General features: G+C 36.7%; 1 protein-coding gene across 1 annotated transcript in view; it reads right to left on the reverse strand.

The window, feature by feature from the left end:
- Positions 1-9,909, reverse strand: part of TRDN (triadin) — a 221,117-nt gene extending 211,208 nt beyond the window's left edge. The window contains exon 1 of the mRNA XM_071547897.1: positions 9,491-9,909. Within this exon, the coding sequence (XP_071403998.1) occupies positions 9,491-9,512 (22 nt within the window). The 5' untranslated portion in view covers positions 9,513-9,909. The remainder of the gene's footprint in view (positions 1-9,490) is intronic.
- Between the last annotated feature and the right edge of the window lie 6,279 nt (positions 9,910-16,188).

The raw sequence follows: 16,188 nt of genomic DNA on the forward strand, positions 1-16,188 counted from the left end.
CTCTTGGGGATGTTAAGTTGTATCCTGCATCAGATATGCTCATGCACTAATAGAGCTAACTTCAGTAAGAGTCACATGGATAGAAGTGAAGTCAAAATTAAGGTCCTATCTACTATAGGAGGAAAAGGTCAATGCAAAATAAGGACCTTAACATTTGAATAGTTGTATTAAATTATGCCTCTAAAAACAGTAAAATAGTTACCAGAAAACTATATTTATGGTAATTGTGTCAATTGTGAATAGCCTCTCAACAAAGATTGAAACAAGATTTAGCCTTCCTGACATGCATAGAAAACCATCACTTAAATCTACATAATGGAATATAGGAAAAAATTGAGTTCATTTACATACCAAAGGAGGCTACAAACGCTTAGATTCATTGTGCCTTTGACAATTTGACTCCAGGCAAAGGTACAGAGATACTTTTGAAGTTGTGAGAACATAAGCACGTACAGAGAGTAGCAGATCTTTACTCATTACATATTTGCAAAGGATTTTTTAAAACTATCTTTGAAGATAGAAAGAGGAGACTTCTCCAGTGAGAAAGTTTTCCTGTGCCTGACATTCAATATTTGCCTTTCTTATGGTAAATGCCTTTGCATGGCATCAAGCAGAACTTTTAGGCCAGATACAAGTTCATACTGTGCTATCAGACTTATTCTAAAAAAAAGCCAAATCAGCCACAAGACTCAAGTAGGGCTTATTCAAGACTTAAAGTGACAGCTTTTTCATTCTGATCTCTAAGGGCAAAACCCATCACTGATCCACAATCTTGAGCAACTGAACTGATCTGACTGAAAGTATAACTTAGGCGAGCTTCAGCATATGGACTGTTTGGGATTAAAAAAACCAAGACAAAAAAAACAACAACAGCAACAACAAAACACAAAAAACCAACCAAACAAAAAAGCAAATACCTTCAGTACAGAAATTTAAAGGAGGGACTAGAGTTACGTCTCCTGAATTACTGCCTGCAGTATTATCCAACACATTTCGAAAGAGGGAGGAGAAGAGAAAAAGATAAACTGTTACAAAGAGGGGAAAAAAGTATCAGAGGCTATGAAGAAAAGGACAGAGTTTGGGTCAGCTCAAGATCTGTCAGCACTGTTATCTGGTACCTCTGCTATCTATTGGTGTAGCTAACTTTACTATTAGTCAAAGATTTGGTAGCCATGTATTTGCTTTGTAATTCTTGCAGTAGATTTTCTTACATAAGTCAACTGTGTTGTAGGTACATATTAGTTTAAAAAATAGAAGCTAAATCTTGCTGGTCCCTTTTGACCACATACAGCTTAAACACACTTCCACTCAGGGATCTAAAGTCTGAATGGTCTGTTTCAATGCAATAAAATAAGACTTATATAAAGGCACAGGGCTAAGACTAAAATATTAAATAATCTTATTTTCCAGTAAAGGTGTTTAAAGCAGACAAGAGAACATAAAAGTGGGATCATATGGATAAGAAGTATAGCTGGATGTCTATAGCTTAAGTCTTAGATAGGATGACTTTACAGTTCAGATCTGCTTACATACTTCATGTACTGTATTACCAGTCAGATGTCTCAATGTATAGCAGTAAGGGTACTAAGCCTGCCCATCTCTGTGAGTTCTCTTTAACCACACCTTTGATTGGGTTTAATTTAATGTGAAAGCATTGTATAAAACTTGTGTTCCTGTTTCACATCTATCTGAAGATATCTCAATATTAATCCACAAAAATTGTCTTTTAAAAGACCCACTAAATTTTTTCTGTGGGGGAAAGGAAGCAAATATCATTGTTAATGCTTTTGCCATCATAAACTATTTTTCTTTACATGTCTTTAAAAAAAACTTTTAAAATTAAATCTGAAATTAAGAAAACCTGTGCTAAGGTTGCACAATACTACAATTTTACACTATTATCTATTAAACCCACTTTAAAAAAAAACAACAAACAAACAAACAAAAAAAAACAAAAAAAAAACAAACAACAAAAACCCCAACAAACTGTGATCTAGCCATTATAGCTGTGAAAAAATGTTAAAGAAATCACTGAAGTGTTGGAAATCACTGGATAAGCAGATGCAGTTGATTTAAGATAGCCTTTTTGGGGGGTATAATCAGTTTGCAAATACAAAGAATGTGTACTTAATTCAATTTATCTTACTATTTGAATTCAATTATTGTCATTTTATATCAAGAAGTAATTTCTTAAAAACAGTAGAAGTGTTTTCTTTCTCTAACCTTTGAAAAAAAAACCATTACATGAAAGAAAATGAGCTTTATGAGTTATATATTCTAGTAGGATGCAGTGACCAGAAATTAAATTAGAAATAGCATTATATATACATTTACGCTACATGAATAAACAAGTTTTAAATGCTGGGTTTGTATCATTTTAATTAAATTCCAATTTATGTCTTGATAAAGCTTGACAGAAACCACAAATAGAAATGAAATCATTATCTAGCAAAAGAGAAATTAACCATTTACCATTCTCTATTATTAAAAATCCAACAAAAACAACATGACAAAACTAAGAATCTGGATAAATGTCTCCCAAACGATAGAATTTTTTAGAGACAGATATTCAGGTTATCTTTCTCTCTAAGAGTAAAAAGCACAAATTTAGTGTGAAAGGCTGTATTCAGTTACTATGTTAGTAATCAGCTATGTCTTTTTTCCATTCTTTTGGAAAAAATAATGAAATATGACATATGTAAACAATATAAAACTGCTGGTTTGAAATACAGGGTTTTTGTTTGTTCCATTAAATCATGATTAAAATTGGTGTTTCAATCAAGCAAGCTTTTTCAATAATTTTGACTTAAAGCAATCTACCCCTCACTACTTTAAATATGGTTCAAGCTGGTAAAATGAATAGTGTCCACTAGCTCAATGTTTTGAACAGAAAAGAAACCATCAAATATCAACATTCAAAAGAAAATAAAAGATTTTTCATTTCTGTAGCCACATGACCTTCTTCAAATGAGGCAACTCTGGTTTCTCTGTCATCACTAGGTCCTGAATTCAAGCTAGACTTATATCATGAATGATGTTTTAGACTAAAAGTAAAAAAAAAAAAAAGTTTCTGCTTTCTAGAGCAGAGCATCATGAATCTACCTCTTATTCAGTATTTACATTGTAGGCAATGGTTGAAACTACTCAAAATATTTATAGACTAGACTTTTTTTCAAGGTTTAGATACTTGCAGCTGTAGATTGGGACTTCTGAGAATGTAAGTAGTTGCACAGATCTCACTTTTAAATAGTGGTAACTGATCTCCCCAATAACTTGAAGACACTACTAGGATTTAAATACATTTCTCATTATATAAGTAACCTTAAAATATGTTCCAAATCTTCCTGAGCACAAGGTTCTTTTTAAAAAAGTGAATAAATGTTCACACCTAAAGTCTAGCTCTTTGCCCACAAGTTAGTGGGAGTTAACTTTACACACACACTTTCAGCCCGTCATGGACTAACAACAGCTTAACACTCTGCTTTATAGCTTTTAAGTCTTCCTGCTGTCCATATGTAGATAACTTTCAGAGGTGCTACCCAAAGTAATGATATGTAAGGGTTTCCCTGTACCAACTGAACATGCACAGATACTCTATCAGCTGTGAGCAACATCGTCCACAAATTCTTAAACCTAAAAATTAAGCTAGTTCATTTGGCCTCACTTTTTCCTCAACAGGTTATGAGAAAACACCTGGCTGGAGCCAAAATAACCAGCTCAGTTGTCCAGGCCCACAGGCACAGAGGAATGCAAAGTTTAAGGAATTTCAGTGAGAATTTGGAGCTTTTGATCCCCACAAAGACTTTTTTGCAGGCAGACATGGGTTTTCTGACACTTTGTCTCTCTGGGTAATTAGGCTGTTGACTTTATCTGGTAGTTGTGAACCAGAACAGATTGATCCCTTAAAAAAAATCATGGCAATTATTGTATTCTCCTTGCCCTGCTGTAAAAGCTATACTATTTGCTTTCTCACCAACACTGAAAGCCAGAAAAAGAAGACATTTCTTTATTGTGAAAATTGGCTCAATGCAAATGAATTCTGTAGAAATCTCCTAATTCCTAGCTTAAACAGCAGTCTGACTGAAGGGTAAGAAATACCTCATATGCCAGAAGGGCAGGAAACACCTCATATGCCACCAAAATGAATCATTTAATCTAATTTATTCATCTAAGCCTCTGTTGCAGTCAGCACAACTAGCACCTCTAACAGCCTCTCATGAATTACCATGAGAAGTAGCTATCTTCCTCTTGCCTTGGTGTGACTCTGTTAAACTTTTTGCCTACTGGATACTACTGGTTAGCTTCCAGCCATCATACTCATGAATTGAATAGGATTTTACCCTCTGGGTCTTGTATGTTATTTCTCATACATTATTAGTTTCATGTCTATTAATCTTCAAGTATACAGATCTTGTTGCCTTTTGAAATAGTTTACATCTTAAAACTTTTTGTAGCTATCAACTAGCCTGAGAAAAGGGTTGAAATCCAGAAGCTAATTTTGATTTTGTCACTGACAAGCTGTGTGTGGCCTCAGGGCTAGCCTGTCTTCCTGCAGGCTGCTCCCAGACAGAGGAAATATGTATTTGCACAGCACTCAGCAGCAAAATAAGGACCAAACTGTAACTCATTGTCATATTTCTATATGACTCCAGTTTCTCTCTTCCTCCACTGGAGAAATAACCTGTGGCAGACAAACAACTGGCAGAGAAACCTTGTCTTTCTCCTCTCCTCACCTCTCTGGATTAGATTAGTGCACAGTCTCCAAGGCATTGCAGCAAGCAGTCTCTGTTATTCTTCCCTGTGTGGGAGGATAAAGTGTCAGGGGAAAGCCATCAGCCTTGCTCTGTGACCTGCAGGAGACTGGACTAGAAAGGACCATCTATAGGGCTGTAGCTGGAGCAACTGCATACATACAGATTAAGCCGTACATTGGTAGAAGCCATTTCTCAGAGGTCCAGGCTCAAGGTCAAGTGACATGGGAAGAATTCAGAGATGTTACTTGCCATTGTAGGGAGAAAATTTGTGCTGCCAAACCTCAACTGGAGTTGAAACTGGCCAGAAATGCTGGGGGGCAATAAAAAGACATTTCTCAAATATATTAATGGCAATAAACAGTATAGAAGTATCATTGGCTCATTGCAGGATGAGAATGGTCATGTCACAAACAGGGACGGGGACAAAACAAAGATCTTTAACACTGTCTTTGCTCCTGTCTTCAACATAGATGATAGACCAAAGGGATTTCAGTGCCCTGATCTGGAGGACCATGATTGTGAGAATGATCAACTCCCAGTTGACCCTGAAATTGTACAGGATCTGCTGCTCCTGCTGGATCCCTAAAAATCTATGGGGCTTGGTGGCATTCATCCCAGAATCGTTAAAGAGCTGCCTGATGTCATCACAAAACTTCTCTTGATGATTTTTGAGTGGTCTTGAAAATTCGGAGAGGACCCAGGTAACTGGAAGTTGGCAAGTGTCTCAGTTTTCAAGAAGGGCAGGAAGCAGGACCCCAGGAACTACAGGCTTGTCAGCCTCACTTCAGTGTCTGATAAAGTTATGGAGAATATTCTGGAAAGTTCTGAAAGCACCTGAAAGACAATACTGCCATCAGTCACAGCCAGCACAACTTCATGACAGGAAAGTCCTGCTTATCAAACCTGATTTCTTTCTACCAGGTAACTCACCTAGTTGATCAAGGGAAGTCAGTTGATGCAACCCTTTTGGATTTCAGTAAAGCTTTCAATACTGTCTCTCACAGGATCCTTCTGGACAAAATGTCCACCACACAGCTGGATAAACACATCATGTGGTAGGTGAGCAATTGCCTTGTAGATCGAGCACAAAGGGTAATAGTGAATGGATTAACATCAGACTGGTGACCTGTCACTAGTAGGGCTCCAAAGGGCATGATCTTAGACCCTGTGCTCTTCAACATCTTCATAAGTTACTTGGACACAGGACTGGAAGGGACACTAAACAAGTTTGCAGATGACACAAAGCTGGGAGGAGCTATCGACTCCCTCAAAGGCAGAGAAGCTCTTCAGAGAAACCTTAACAAATCAGAGGACTGGGAAATCACCAACCATATGAAGTTCAACAAGGGAAAGTCCTGGATCCTGCACCTGGGATCAGGCAACACTGGATGTGCATACAGACTGGGGAATGAGATGCTGGAAAGTAGTAACACAGAAAGGGACCTGGGCGTCCTGATTGATAGCAAGTTGAATATGAATCAGCAGTGCCCTGGCAGCCAGGAGGGCCAACCATATCCTGGGGGGGCATCAGGCACAGCATTACTAGCTGGTCAAGGGAGGGGATTGTCCTGCTCTGCTCTGCTCTGAGGCAGTCTTACCTTGAATATTGTGTGCAGGTTTGGGCACTGCAATATAAGAAAGATGTTGAGCTAATTATTAGCGAGTGCTGGAAGGAGAGCAATGAAGATGGTGAAAGGCCTTGAGGGGAAGCCATATAAGAAGTGGCTGAGGTTACTTGGTCTGTTCAGCCTAGAGAAGAGGAGCCTGACGGGAGACCTCATTGCAGTCTACAGCTTCCTTGTGAGGGGGAGAGGCAGGCACTGATCTCTTCTCTGTGGTGACCAATGACAAGAACAAAGGCAGTGGTTTGAAGTTGTGTTAGCGGAAGTTTTGGGTGGATATTAGAAAGAGGTTCCTCACCCAGGGGGTGGCTGAACACTGAAATAGGCTCCCCAGGGAACTGGCCACAGCACCAAGCCTGACAGAGTTCCAGAAGTGTTTAGACAATACTCTTGGGCACATGGTGTGATTCTTGGGGATGGTACTGTGTAGGGTTAAGTGTTGGACTCAATGATTCTTATGGGTCCCTTTCAACTCAGCATATTCTGGGATTCTGTAACCTACATCTTCAATTGAGTCCAGTCCAATCCCTGTGTTCATAAATGCAGCAAAATAGAATAGTTACAGTCCCATGGCTTTCTAGGCAATCTCTTAAGTGGATCACAGTAAAGATCCTGACCATTATAAGAATACTACATAACAGCTTCAATGTAAGAATAATGTCAATAATTAATATTAATAAAATAAATAGTAATATTTTAATAATACTACTAATGTTAGATCACAAGAGTGTTGCAGAAACAGAATACTTAGTATCTGTACTGAGGTTTTCTTAATACAGTTTTAAGGACTTCCACTTCCTAATAGTACATTTCTGTGACTGCAATGCCATGTAATAGGAGAATGCTGAAGATAATCCTTTGGAATCTTCTACTAAATACTTGACAGTTGGAGACATAGGTCATGCCAATATTCTAAGGACACTTATAAATTGCTGTCTTCAGAGATCTCATTTTGTCTTTCACAGTGTACATTTCACCAGCATTTTCACAACTAACAATTTGTAGCTGTAGAAAAGAGTATATAGTGCATGTGGCTTGACTTGGAAGTAGACAGGGCATGGACATTGCTTAGTGGCTACATTTTTAAGTAACTTAGTCTCATTGTCACTATCATGATGTTGACCTGAAAGAGCTCCCCATCATCCATGTTCATCTATCTGAATAGATCGTGTTCTTGACATGGGCTGTCATGAAAAGATACATGAGATGTGCACCAACACACTCTGTAAGGGCTGGACAACCTCTCTAAACCAGCAACTACACTGGCTAGAGCAGTACTAAAGCCTGCATCACTGCTGTGCCCTGCTCTCTGATATGTCAGCATGGTACCCCAAAAGGCAAGGAGCCTGACAGTCTGGTTGATGTGACACTGACAGTATAAAATAGAGTTAAGAATACCTATCCCAAGAAGAAAGTATTTTAATCCTAATAAAGTGATGGAGATCCCAGCAAATCCCGGGTTGGGATGTAGTATTTAAAAAACAAAAGAAAAAATTAAGAAGAAATTCTGTGAAGCAACAGGTATCTCAATATTTTTTTATTTATCCAAAGTATATGTTGCTGAAGTTTATATCTAAACTTTCAGACTGTGAGTGCCCATACAAGCCCCAGAGGAAAATAAACTGCAGTGAAACATTCGCCTCAGGCTGAATTCTTACTTTTCTTCCATGAGTAAAATTTCCATCTCATGGATACAGAGTTTAAAAATCAGTCAATCAACATAAGTCCATTCCGAATATGTGAAAACAAACTTAAGCTAAACTAAACTGAACTAAACTAATTGCAAGGATTATTTACCAGACTGATTGAAAAGTCTTCTGCTTTAACTACTAATTTTGGACTAAAATCTTGTTAATTTGGTTATTCCACAGATTTCCCTGATAGTAGCTACAAAATGACCAATGTTTCCAACAAATCTAGTTGAGAATATCCAGATAAACCACTATTAGTATTTGCATTAGCACTGTCAGGCTGAGACACCTGTTTTGGCAGCCAGAATTAAATTAGAGATCAGTCCAACTGCTGATTAAAAAATCACACTACCTCCTTGCTGTGGCTAACCAGACATCAAGCAACAATTGTACACTTTGACATACTCCTAACATCAACCCTTTAGAAGGAAGTGGGTCATTCGTAATAGCACTTAATGCAGAATCATTTTACAACTATGAACAATAAAAAATGGAAGATGAAGAGTACAGCTTTCATGCACGGAAACAGCACATAACTGAGAGAAGTAGAATAAAAATAACTTTCAGAAGACTGCTAAAAAGCATATTTTGTAGTATCACTATTAGTTCAGATAAACACTGAAAAAAATAAATGCTGTAACGAAATGCAACAAAAATATTCAGTATCAAAGAGGGTTGTATTTTAAATATATCCTCTGACTGACTGCAAATGATAAAATGTTATGCATCTAAAATATTACTTAAATATGAATGGTCAGGAAATGTTAAAGTACCTGAAGCATCCATATTTTAGAATATGTATTTATTGGTTAATAAAATTGCCTTTCATTCTTGCAGGCCAAATTATGGCATACTTATTTCAGCACAATTTTACTGACTCCTTTAGAAGTTTGTCTGAATAAGTATTGTAGTTTTTTAAATCTTTTCTCCGTTAGTAACTACATGTACAGTTCACAAATACTCTGTGCTCCCTATGGAAAAATTAGAGCCAAGAAACTAAGCTATTCTGACTCTGGTAAATATCTGGTTATAAGGGACTAAAGCCTTGCTTTACCTGAGAAGAGGGTTGAGAGTTGAACCCTCTGAAAGTCAGACATTTCCCTCTTGTATCATTCCAATGGAGCTGCCTAAACAGTGGTGTTCTGCAAATGAGACTAAGGCTATTTTTAGTGGTGCACAGAGAACTAACTTCAGTAACGTAAAATCTCAGGCTACAGAAGTGAAAAAAGTAAATTAAAAAAAAAAAGAGAGAGAGAAAAACAGGAAAGAAAACTAAAAAGCAATCCAGCAAACAAAATAAAATGAACCTGGAGTAAAAGCATTACTTGATATGAGTAACAAATAATTTTGACATGCTAGCTCAATTATACTGTTAAAATACATATCACTTTTGCTTAATTATATTTCAAAATAGTTACTGTACCTTCTGCTGTAATCTCGGCCATGATGATTCTAAGAGATACTCTATTAAAATTGTCAAGATCTGCTGAGGCAGCTTAGATGGCACTTCTGGGTTGCTGGCTCTTGCTGGAGCTGCAGAATGAGGAGGAAGGTCCTCTGCTTTGTCTAATTGTGTTCCTTCTTCTTTTGCGCGCCTCTGAAATTTCTATTTCCTCTGCAGAATCTTACCCACCCAGAGAAACCCAAGGCCTTCCAGAGGCAACACTTAAAGCTCAGCCTAAAGTATCAGCTTCTTACAAAAATAGCCATGCCTCACAGTAAACCTTCAGCATGTTTTTCTAATATCCTCAGAACCATGTACACTACAAATAAAAAGTAAAAAGACACAGCTCTAAACAGGACAGAAATGCACAGAAAGACAACAAAAATCAAAATAACTGGGAAAGAACTGTTCAATGCTCCTGCAGCCTTGCCAGCATAATTGCAGTTCTTTGGGGAGTATGCCGGAAAACATGAAATATAGACTTCAAAGTAACCTTATCCATCCCAGTTCAACTTTATTCTTAGCACACTCAGTGCTTAGCACATTCTTCCCGGCCTTATTTGGCTTGGGGAGGGTCCTATGAAGCTTACTGCTGACTAAGGGGGAGGGTAAATTTGGGTGATTTTCTGCACTTCAATTCTTAGTCACAGTTCAGAACCGAATAAGACACCAATTTAAACCAATGAAATTGGTAACTTCTTCAGTTTGGATGCTTTTTCATCCTCTTCTAATTTACTGCAATTATCACACATACCTGTGAAGTTCATCTAAGTACTACAGAACAGAGTTAAAAATTTAAATAGTAATAATTTATATGCTCTAAATACATGAAGGCAATATGCAAATATATTAAGCAGATTAGATTTTTTCTGCATCTGACTCATGGAACTATTTAAATATCTCAAAAATTCTGTGATTTTAAACAAGATTTTATACTGCTGAAAACAAGTAGATTTTTAAAAGAATTAAGAGGAAGAAAAATATTAACAATTTAAGTAAGAGTAATGATTTTAAAACCTGAGTAATCTTTTCATTGCACTGCTTTCAATTTCACAGCTGTGGAATTATGTATATGGTCAATAGCTTGAAAATGAAATTAGTAAAAAAGTGCCCTCAAGCCAGCATACTTCTACGCAAATGTCATCATCATATGAAATCAGAAACCACCTTAAACAGTTCTTACTTGGGAACCTATAGTCAGCTCCTCTCTGCTACATGTGATGACATTTAGACTTCTCATGTTCCCCCCAGGAGATATAAGCACCTGGCTCTGTGGCTAAGTGTGGAGAAAGGAAACTAGTTATCCAATGCATGAGATGCAGAAGGAAAGGTTCATGGAATAGTACAGTCACTACTAGGATTTTTCTTTTCCCAGTACTCTTAATACACTTCAAACCTGTCAGACTTCTGAAAATGCTAACTTTTTCTAGCCAAAGCTTACAATAAGTGCTCTATCCCCTTTCTTCTTTAGCTCTACTCACCAAATCTTTTACACAGATAAGTTTTGATTACTTGATTCTAAGGGCTGGCTGCTTTTTGGATCATCCCTTTAACCTTCTGTTTGCTCCTTTTTCCCATTCTTTAGTAGATCCTTCTCACTGAGGGTCATGAAGAGATTTTAGACATAACCATATTCCTTCAAAAATACTCTTTCATGAACAACAAAATCGCCAATGAAATCACATCCATATTAACAAAACAGCTGCCCATAATATCTCAGTGGTTAGTAAAGAATGATAGACAGTGTGACACTGAGGCAAAGCCTTTGTTCCTAATTATTTCTCTTCTGCTGGAGCAGTTCCTTTTCACGTGAACAGTTAAACATTTTGGGTCATCTGTGTTTTGATAGCTTTGTTACTAGCTTGAGATGTGAGAAAGATCATCTCAGCTGAATACTCAAAGCACAGAGCTAATCAATATTGCAAAGTCAAGATTGTTTTCACTTGTATTACTATTCAAATTGAAGTAAAATAATAATGTCTTAGTTTGGGTATATGAGGAGAGAGTGACAGGGAAAAGTTTTTCTTGTTTTATGGAGCAAGATCTTCAGATTGTGAACTATACCCAGACATATCTGTTTGTGTAACTAACTATATGTGCATAACTTTCTGTCCCTCACTGCTTTCCATTTCAGCTCCTACACCTGCCTTCTTGCCTCCATGTCTTACTTCCTTGCTACTATTTATACTTACTCTCAATCATGGGCCATTATTCTGAAACCAAAATGGAAGAGTAGAGGAAGTGAGAGAATCCAACTGGAAATCAATTTTCCGCATCATCAATGCACTGTCCAGAAAGAGAAGTGGTTGGTATCTTCTGCAGCCATTGTATACACAAAGCATTCATTCTGAGAAGCAGGTTAAAGCTGTTGTATGCATCAATATCTTACAACAAGTATAACTCTAGGCAACCGTATTGGAAGTTATACAGTTGCACCCATAAAGAAGGGCAAAGTCAAGGATTCTGGGTGTCATATTTATTGCATATAATCACAACCTTTGCAAAAACACACAGAACTAAGGTAAATCAAGTTGTGTGTATGTGTCTGTGCATGTACGTTTGTTTTGAAAAACAAGCATTGCCATCTGAAAATTATTCAGAATGTCATATTTATTTTTAGGTGTGTAAGCAAGGGACATTCTGAAAATTCTGTTTAGAGCTAGTTATAAGTCTTGTCAAAATCTGAAGTTCACGTCCTGACTCAATTTAGGAGTTTCTTTTACACTGATCTGTGAAATTCACAGCATCCAGAATCCCAGCACAAAATCTATAAAACTGTTAATCCAACAAAGTAAACATTAATTCTCTGGCATAGTTTATATATTGAAAATTGGATTTTAGTGGCAGCCTCTTCTGTCTAACCTATCAGAAATACTCTTTTGCAAGGTGTTCTTTCTCTCTCCTTGTCTGCCAAGCAATAACAAAACTGAAAAATTGAAACTACTTTGATTCTTAAAAGTGATATCCAAACCTGGAAACACAGAATTTCTCCTGAATTTCTTCCCACCATGTCTTGGGCACAATGCAAAAATGCTGTTTTCTCAAGTCAGCAATAGGTACTCCCTTCCCATTAAGAGGGACTACATGGTAAATGAACTGTCCTAGGATCAGTTCTTGCATTTGGTAGTGATGGAGGAATCTCATACAAGATTCCTGAGATACATGAGTCTATGTTAAAGAAAATCAAATGAAGGTTTTCTTTGCTTTATAGTTACCTGAATAGGAAAAAAAGTAACAGTATTAGGAACAGGGGAGAAGAAAGTTCTACATGTTGTACTAATATCTCTGTGTGTAACCTTGATCTCAGATAATGCATATTTCACCAAGAATCCTAGCTGTTGAATTCAAGTAAAGCAACTATTTGAACAGGGTTGTTTTAGGAAAATGTCAGAGGTTTACTGTTTGAAAGGTTCTAATACAAAATTCTTCTTTTAGATGGAAAGTTGAGTTATTCTTATAATTTAAGTAGGAATATATGAGTACTTTATAAACTGATTTCTGGGTTGTCTTGATGATATTATTAAAAAGGGAATTGGGAGAGACAAGACATATCAAATTATGAGGTAATGAGAGGACAGACTTTCATCCTGATACAAGGAAACATTAGAGGAATTGAGTATAACTGTCAGTCAACAAGTAATTGAAGAACAATATTTGAGCTTGTCTGCTAACATGTTGTTGATAGATTCTCAGCATTCAGTCCTATAAAATAAAACTATGCATAAGAAAAGGGGTTTGTATGTTAGTGCATGCTCATCAGCACAGCAGGGTAAAAGAAAGAAAACTTTAATTCTGATATATTTCATGATTTATCCCTATCAGGTGGGAGTACATTGTTATCAGAATCAATCAGTAATCAACTGATAAGAACTAAATATAGAATGAAAGTATAATGCTAGGGAGATGGTAAATGGTACAGAATCTAGTGAATAGCAAAGATACATGCAGAAGCAACTATAGGATTAGAGAGATGTCTGTCAACTGAGCTTTGACGTGCATGTGAAGCTGCTTTCCTCTGAAACAGCCTTTTACCTTGTTTTGCTTTTTATTTGTTTAGGAATATTGTTACTTATAAGGGAGACTTTCATTCAGTCCCGCTGGGAATACCCTGTGTTTCTCAATATGAATAGGAGCACATATTCATATTCTGATGCCTTTGAAGTCCTGATCAGTCAGAAATGAAGTTGTGACCTTCTGTGGACCATCACACACCTCTAAAGTCATTGTTTTCCACCTGTGATTGATATTTCATGATTAACAGTTGCAAGATTTTTGGAATCAACATGACCAAAGTATAGACTTATGTGCAAAAGCACACCCAAAATACAGAACTAAACAAGACCTAGGTACCACATCTGATCTAGGTTAAATCTTGGTATCTGTATGTTAAAGCATTCTAATAAATCAGTCTGTACCATTTTTTAATGTAGAGAATTGCACACAAAGCAGCTTTAAACAAGTTCTTGTTTAATATGTAGGAGATAGTCAGTTGAACTACATAGTAGATCTGTCCTACATTTAATGTGAGCAACTGACAGATGGTTCAGAAGTTCTGCCTCTGTAGGCAGACGGGTCTGAATGCAAATCAGCCCCTGCCTAGGGACAGCTGACAAGCACACGGGTCACATCACCTTGGCATTCTGAGCTCATTAAGGGGCACTTGGTAGCTTACTTTTCCCAAAAAGAAATTACTCCAAAGGTATATGATAAAAAAATAGCAGGTACAAAAGAAAATATCCATGATAATGACTATTCTGCTTTGCTATAGACAATACTCCCCATTAGTCATTTTACTGCAAAACTGATGAAGGAGACTCAGTCTGGATGTGTGACTGAATAATAAATATTTTCTAATATCTGAGAAGGCCTTCTACTTCCAGGGAACAAGGACATACTATTTATTCAGGTAAGCTAACTGAGTAGACAGTCTGTGGAAGGAAATGAGGCTAAAGCAGCCCCCTCGTTTAACAAAGTGGGTTTTTTTCAGTATCTGTGCTTTAACTGTGCTAAGTATTACTATAAGCTAGATTCAGGGAGAGCATCTATTGCAGCATGTCAAGGTAGGCTGTATTTGGATGAGCTTTAGCAGTTCCATGTTATATGCTTTTCCTTTCCCTTTGATTCCTCTATTCTCACTACTCTTACTGAATATTGTTTTATTACCACCTATGTGGCTTTACTTTCACATCTAGAAATTTTCTCAGAAGCTGTCTCACAGACAAGACAATGTCCATGATGGTGAAAAAGGAGTATTTGGAACTGATCCTTGTTAAGAAGCAATGACAAAAAGCACACTTTAAATGTCCTTTTCCTCAGGACAATCTGTATCTGAGATTGACTGCATACAGAACATAAAAATTTGCCAGCCAGTAAGGAGAGCTGGGGATTGGCTCTGACACAACATGAATTACTCCTGTCAGAAATACTGGTTGAGAATTTTTCAAATATACTAATATATTTGGCATACTGGTCTTTCAAAAATGTTCTTGCAAAGCAAAGTGACTTTAGTTCCGTTTCTGAAAAATTCATTGACTTTTTTTCAAAATTTTATTTGAAACCAGGTTTCTATGCTGAAAGAACAAGACTCAAAAATATATCACACAAAAATATGTGGCAAAAGAGCAAAATTGTTCCTGAACTTCAAATTACCAACTCAGTTCCAAATTTCCACTAATGCATTTTAAATTGGTCTTAGTCTTATAAACAGACCTTTGTAAATACACCAAATCAAACCTTAGGAGAGTCATCTGGATTTTGGCACTTTCATAGCCTTTCTAAGGCCAGACATCCAGGATCTAGACATTGTAAATCCCAAGTTAAGCACTTTTTGTCCTGGACATCCCTGTGCATGTGATACATCTGCACCTCTAAGAGTGGTTTTGTTAGTGTGTGTCTCCTGCGGTTTTTTGTTTGGGTTTAGCAACAGGTTTTTCTGTTATTCTGAGGTTCCTGTTTGCCCTGGGACATTAGGACCTGTTTGAGTTATGCATTTCTACAGATTCAATAGATATCAGCTCCTGACAGTGGATAAATGAGTTTTTGACACCTGAAATACAAAAGTCTGAAGCTTGAATTAACTTTTTTATGTGCTACAGTCAGTCATCCACCCAGCCATACACAAATTTATGACGCAAAATGCTCAAGAATAAAACCCATCTGTTTTTTGTCACAAGTACGAAGAAAGACAGATATAGAACAAGAGAGAAAAAAAAAATATAAATCAGGCAAAGTATTTCAGCAATTATCAGCTATAAGAAAGAAAATACATGAAAGAAACTGGATTTATATATTAAAATATTGTTTCTAAAACAGCTATAATTTTTCTTTGTGTTTCCTCTTTCTTTGTCCCTTGTTCTAGTCAATGTCTTGGACAGATCAAAGTTAGAATTATAGATGAAGAACCCACTTTATTATTATTATTATCACTATTTAAAAAGAAAATCTAATCTGGGAGCTTTTTCATTAGGCAATTTAGCTTCTTTACAGAGTAGAAGTGGAAGACATGAATTAGTAAATTCAAGCTTGTCAGTGCTGACAGCTGCAACTGCACCAAAAAAAGTTATCTAAGAAATAAAGGATCTTTTAAAAGGAAAAATAAGTTTGAGCATTAATGTCTTTACAACTCATCATAACAGATATATACTAATTTTCCTAGAATAGTACATCATCATTTGTCA

The sequence above is a fragment of the Pithys albifrons genome, chromosome 2 (assembly GCF_047495875.1).
Source record: "Pithys albifrons albifrons isolate INPA30051 chromosome 2, PitAlb_v1, whole genome shotgun sequence".
Lineage (NCBI taxonomy): Eukaryota > Metazoa > Chordata > Aves > Passeriformes > Thamnophilidae > Pithys > Pithys albifrons.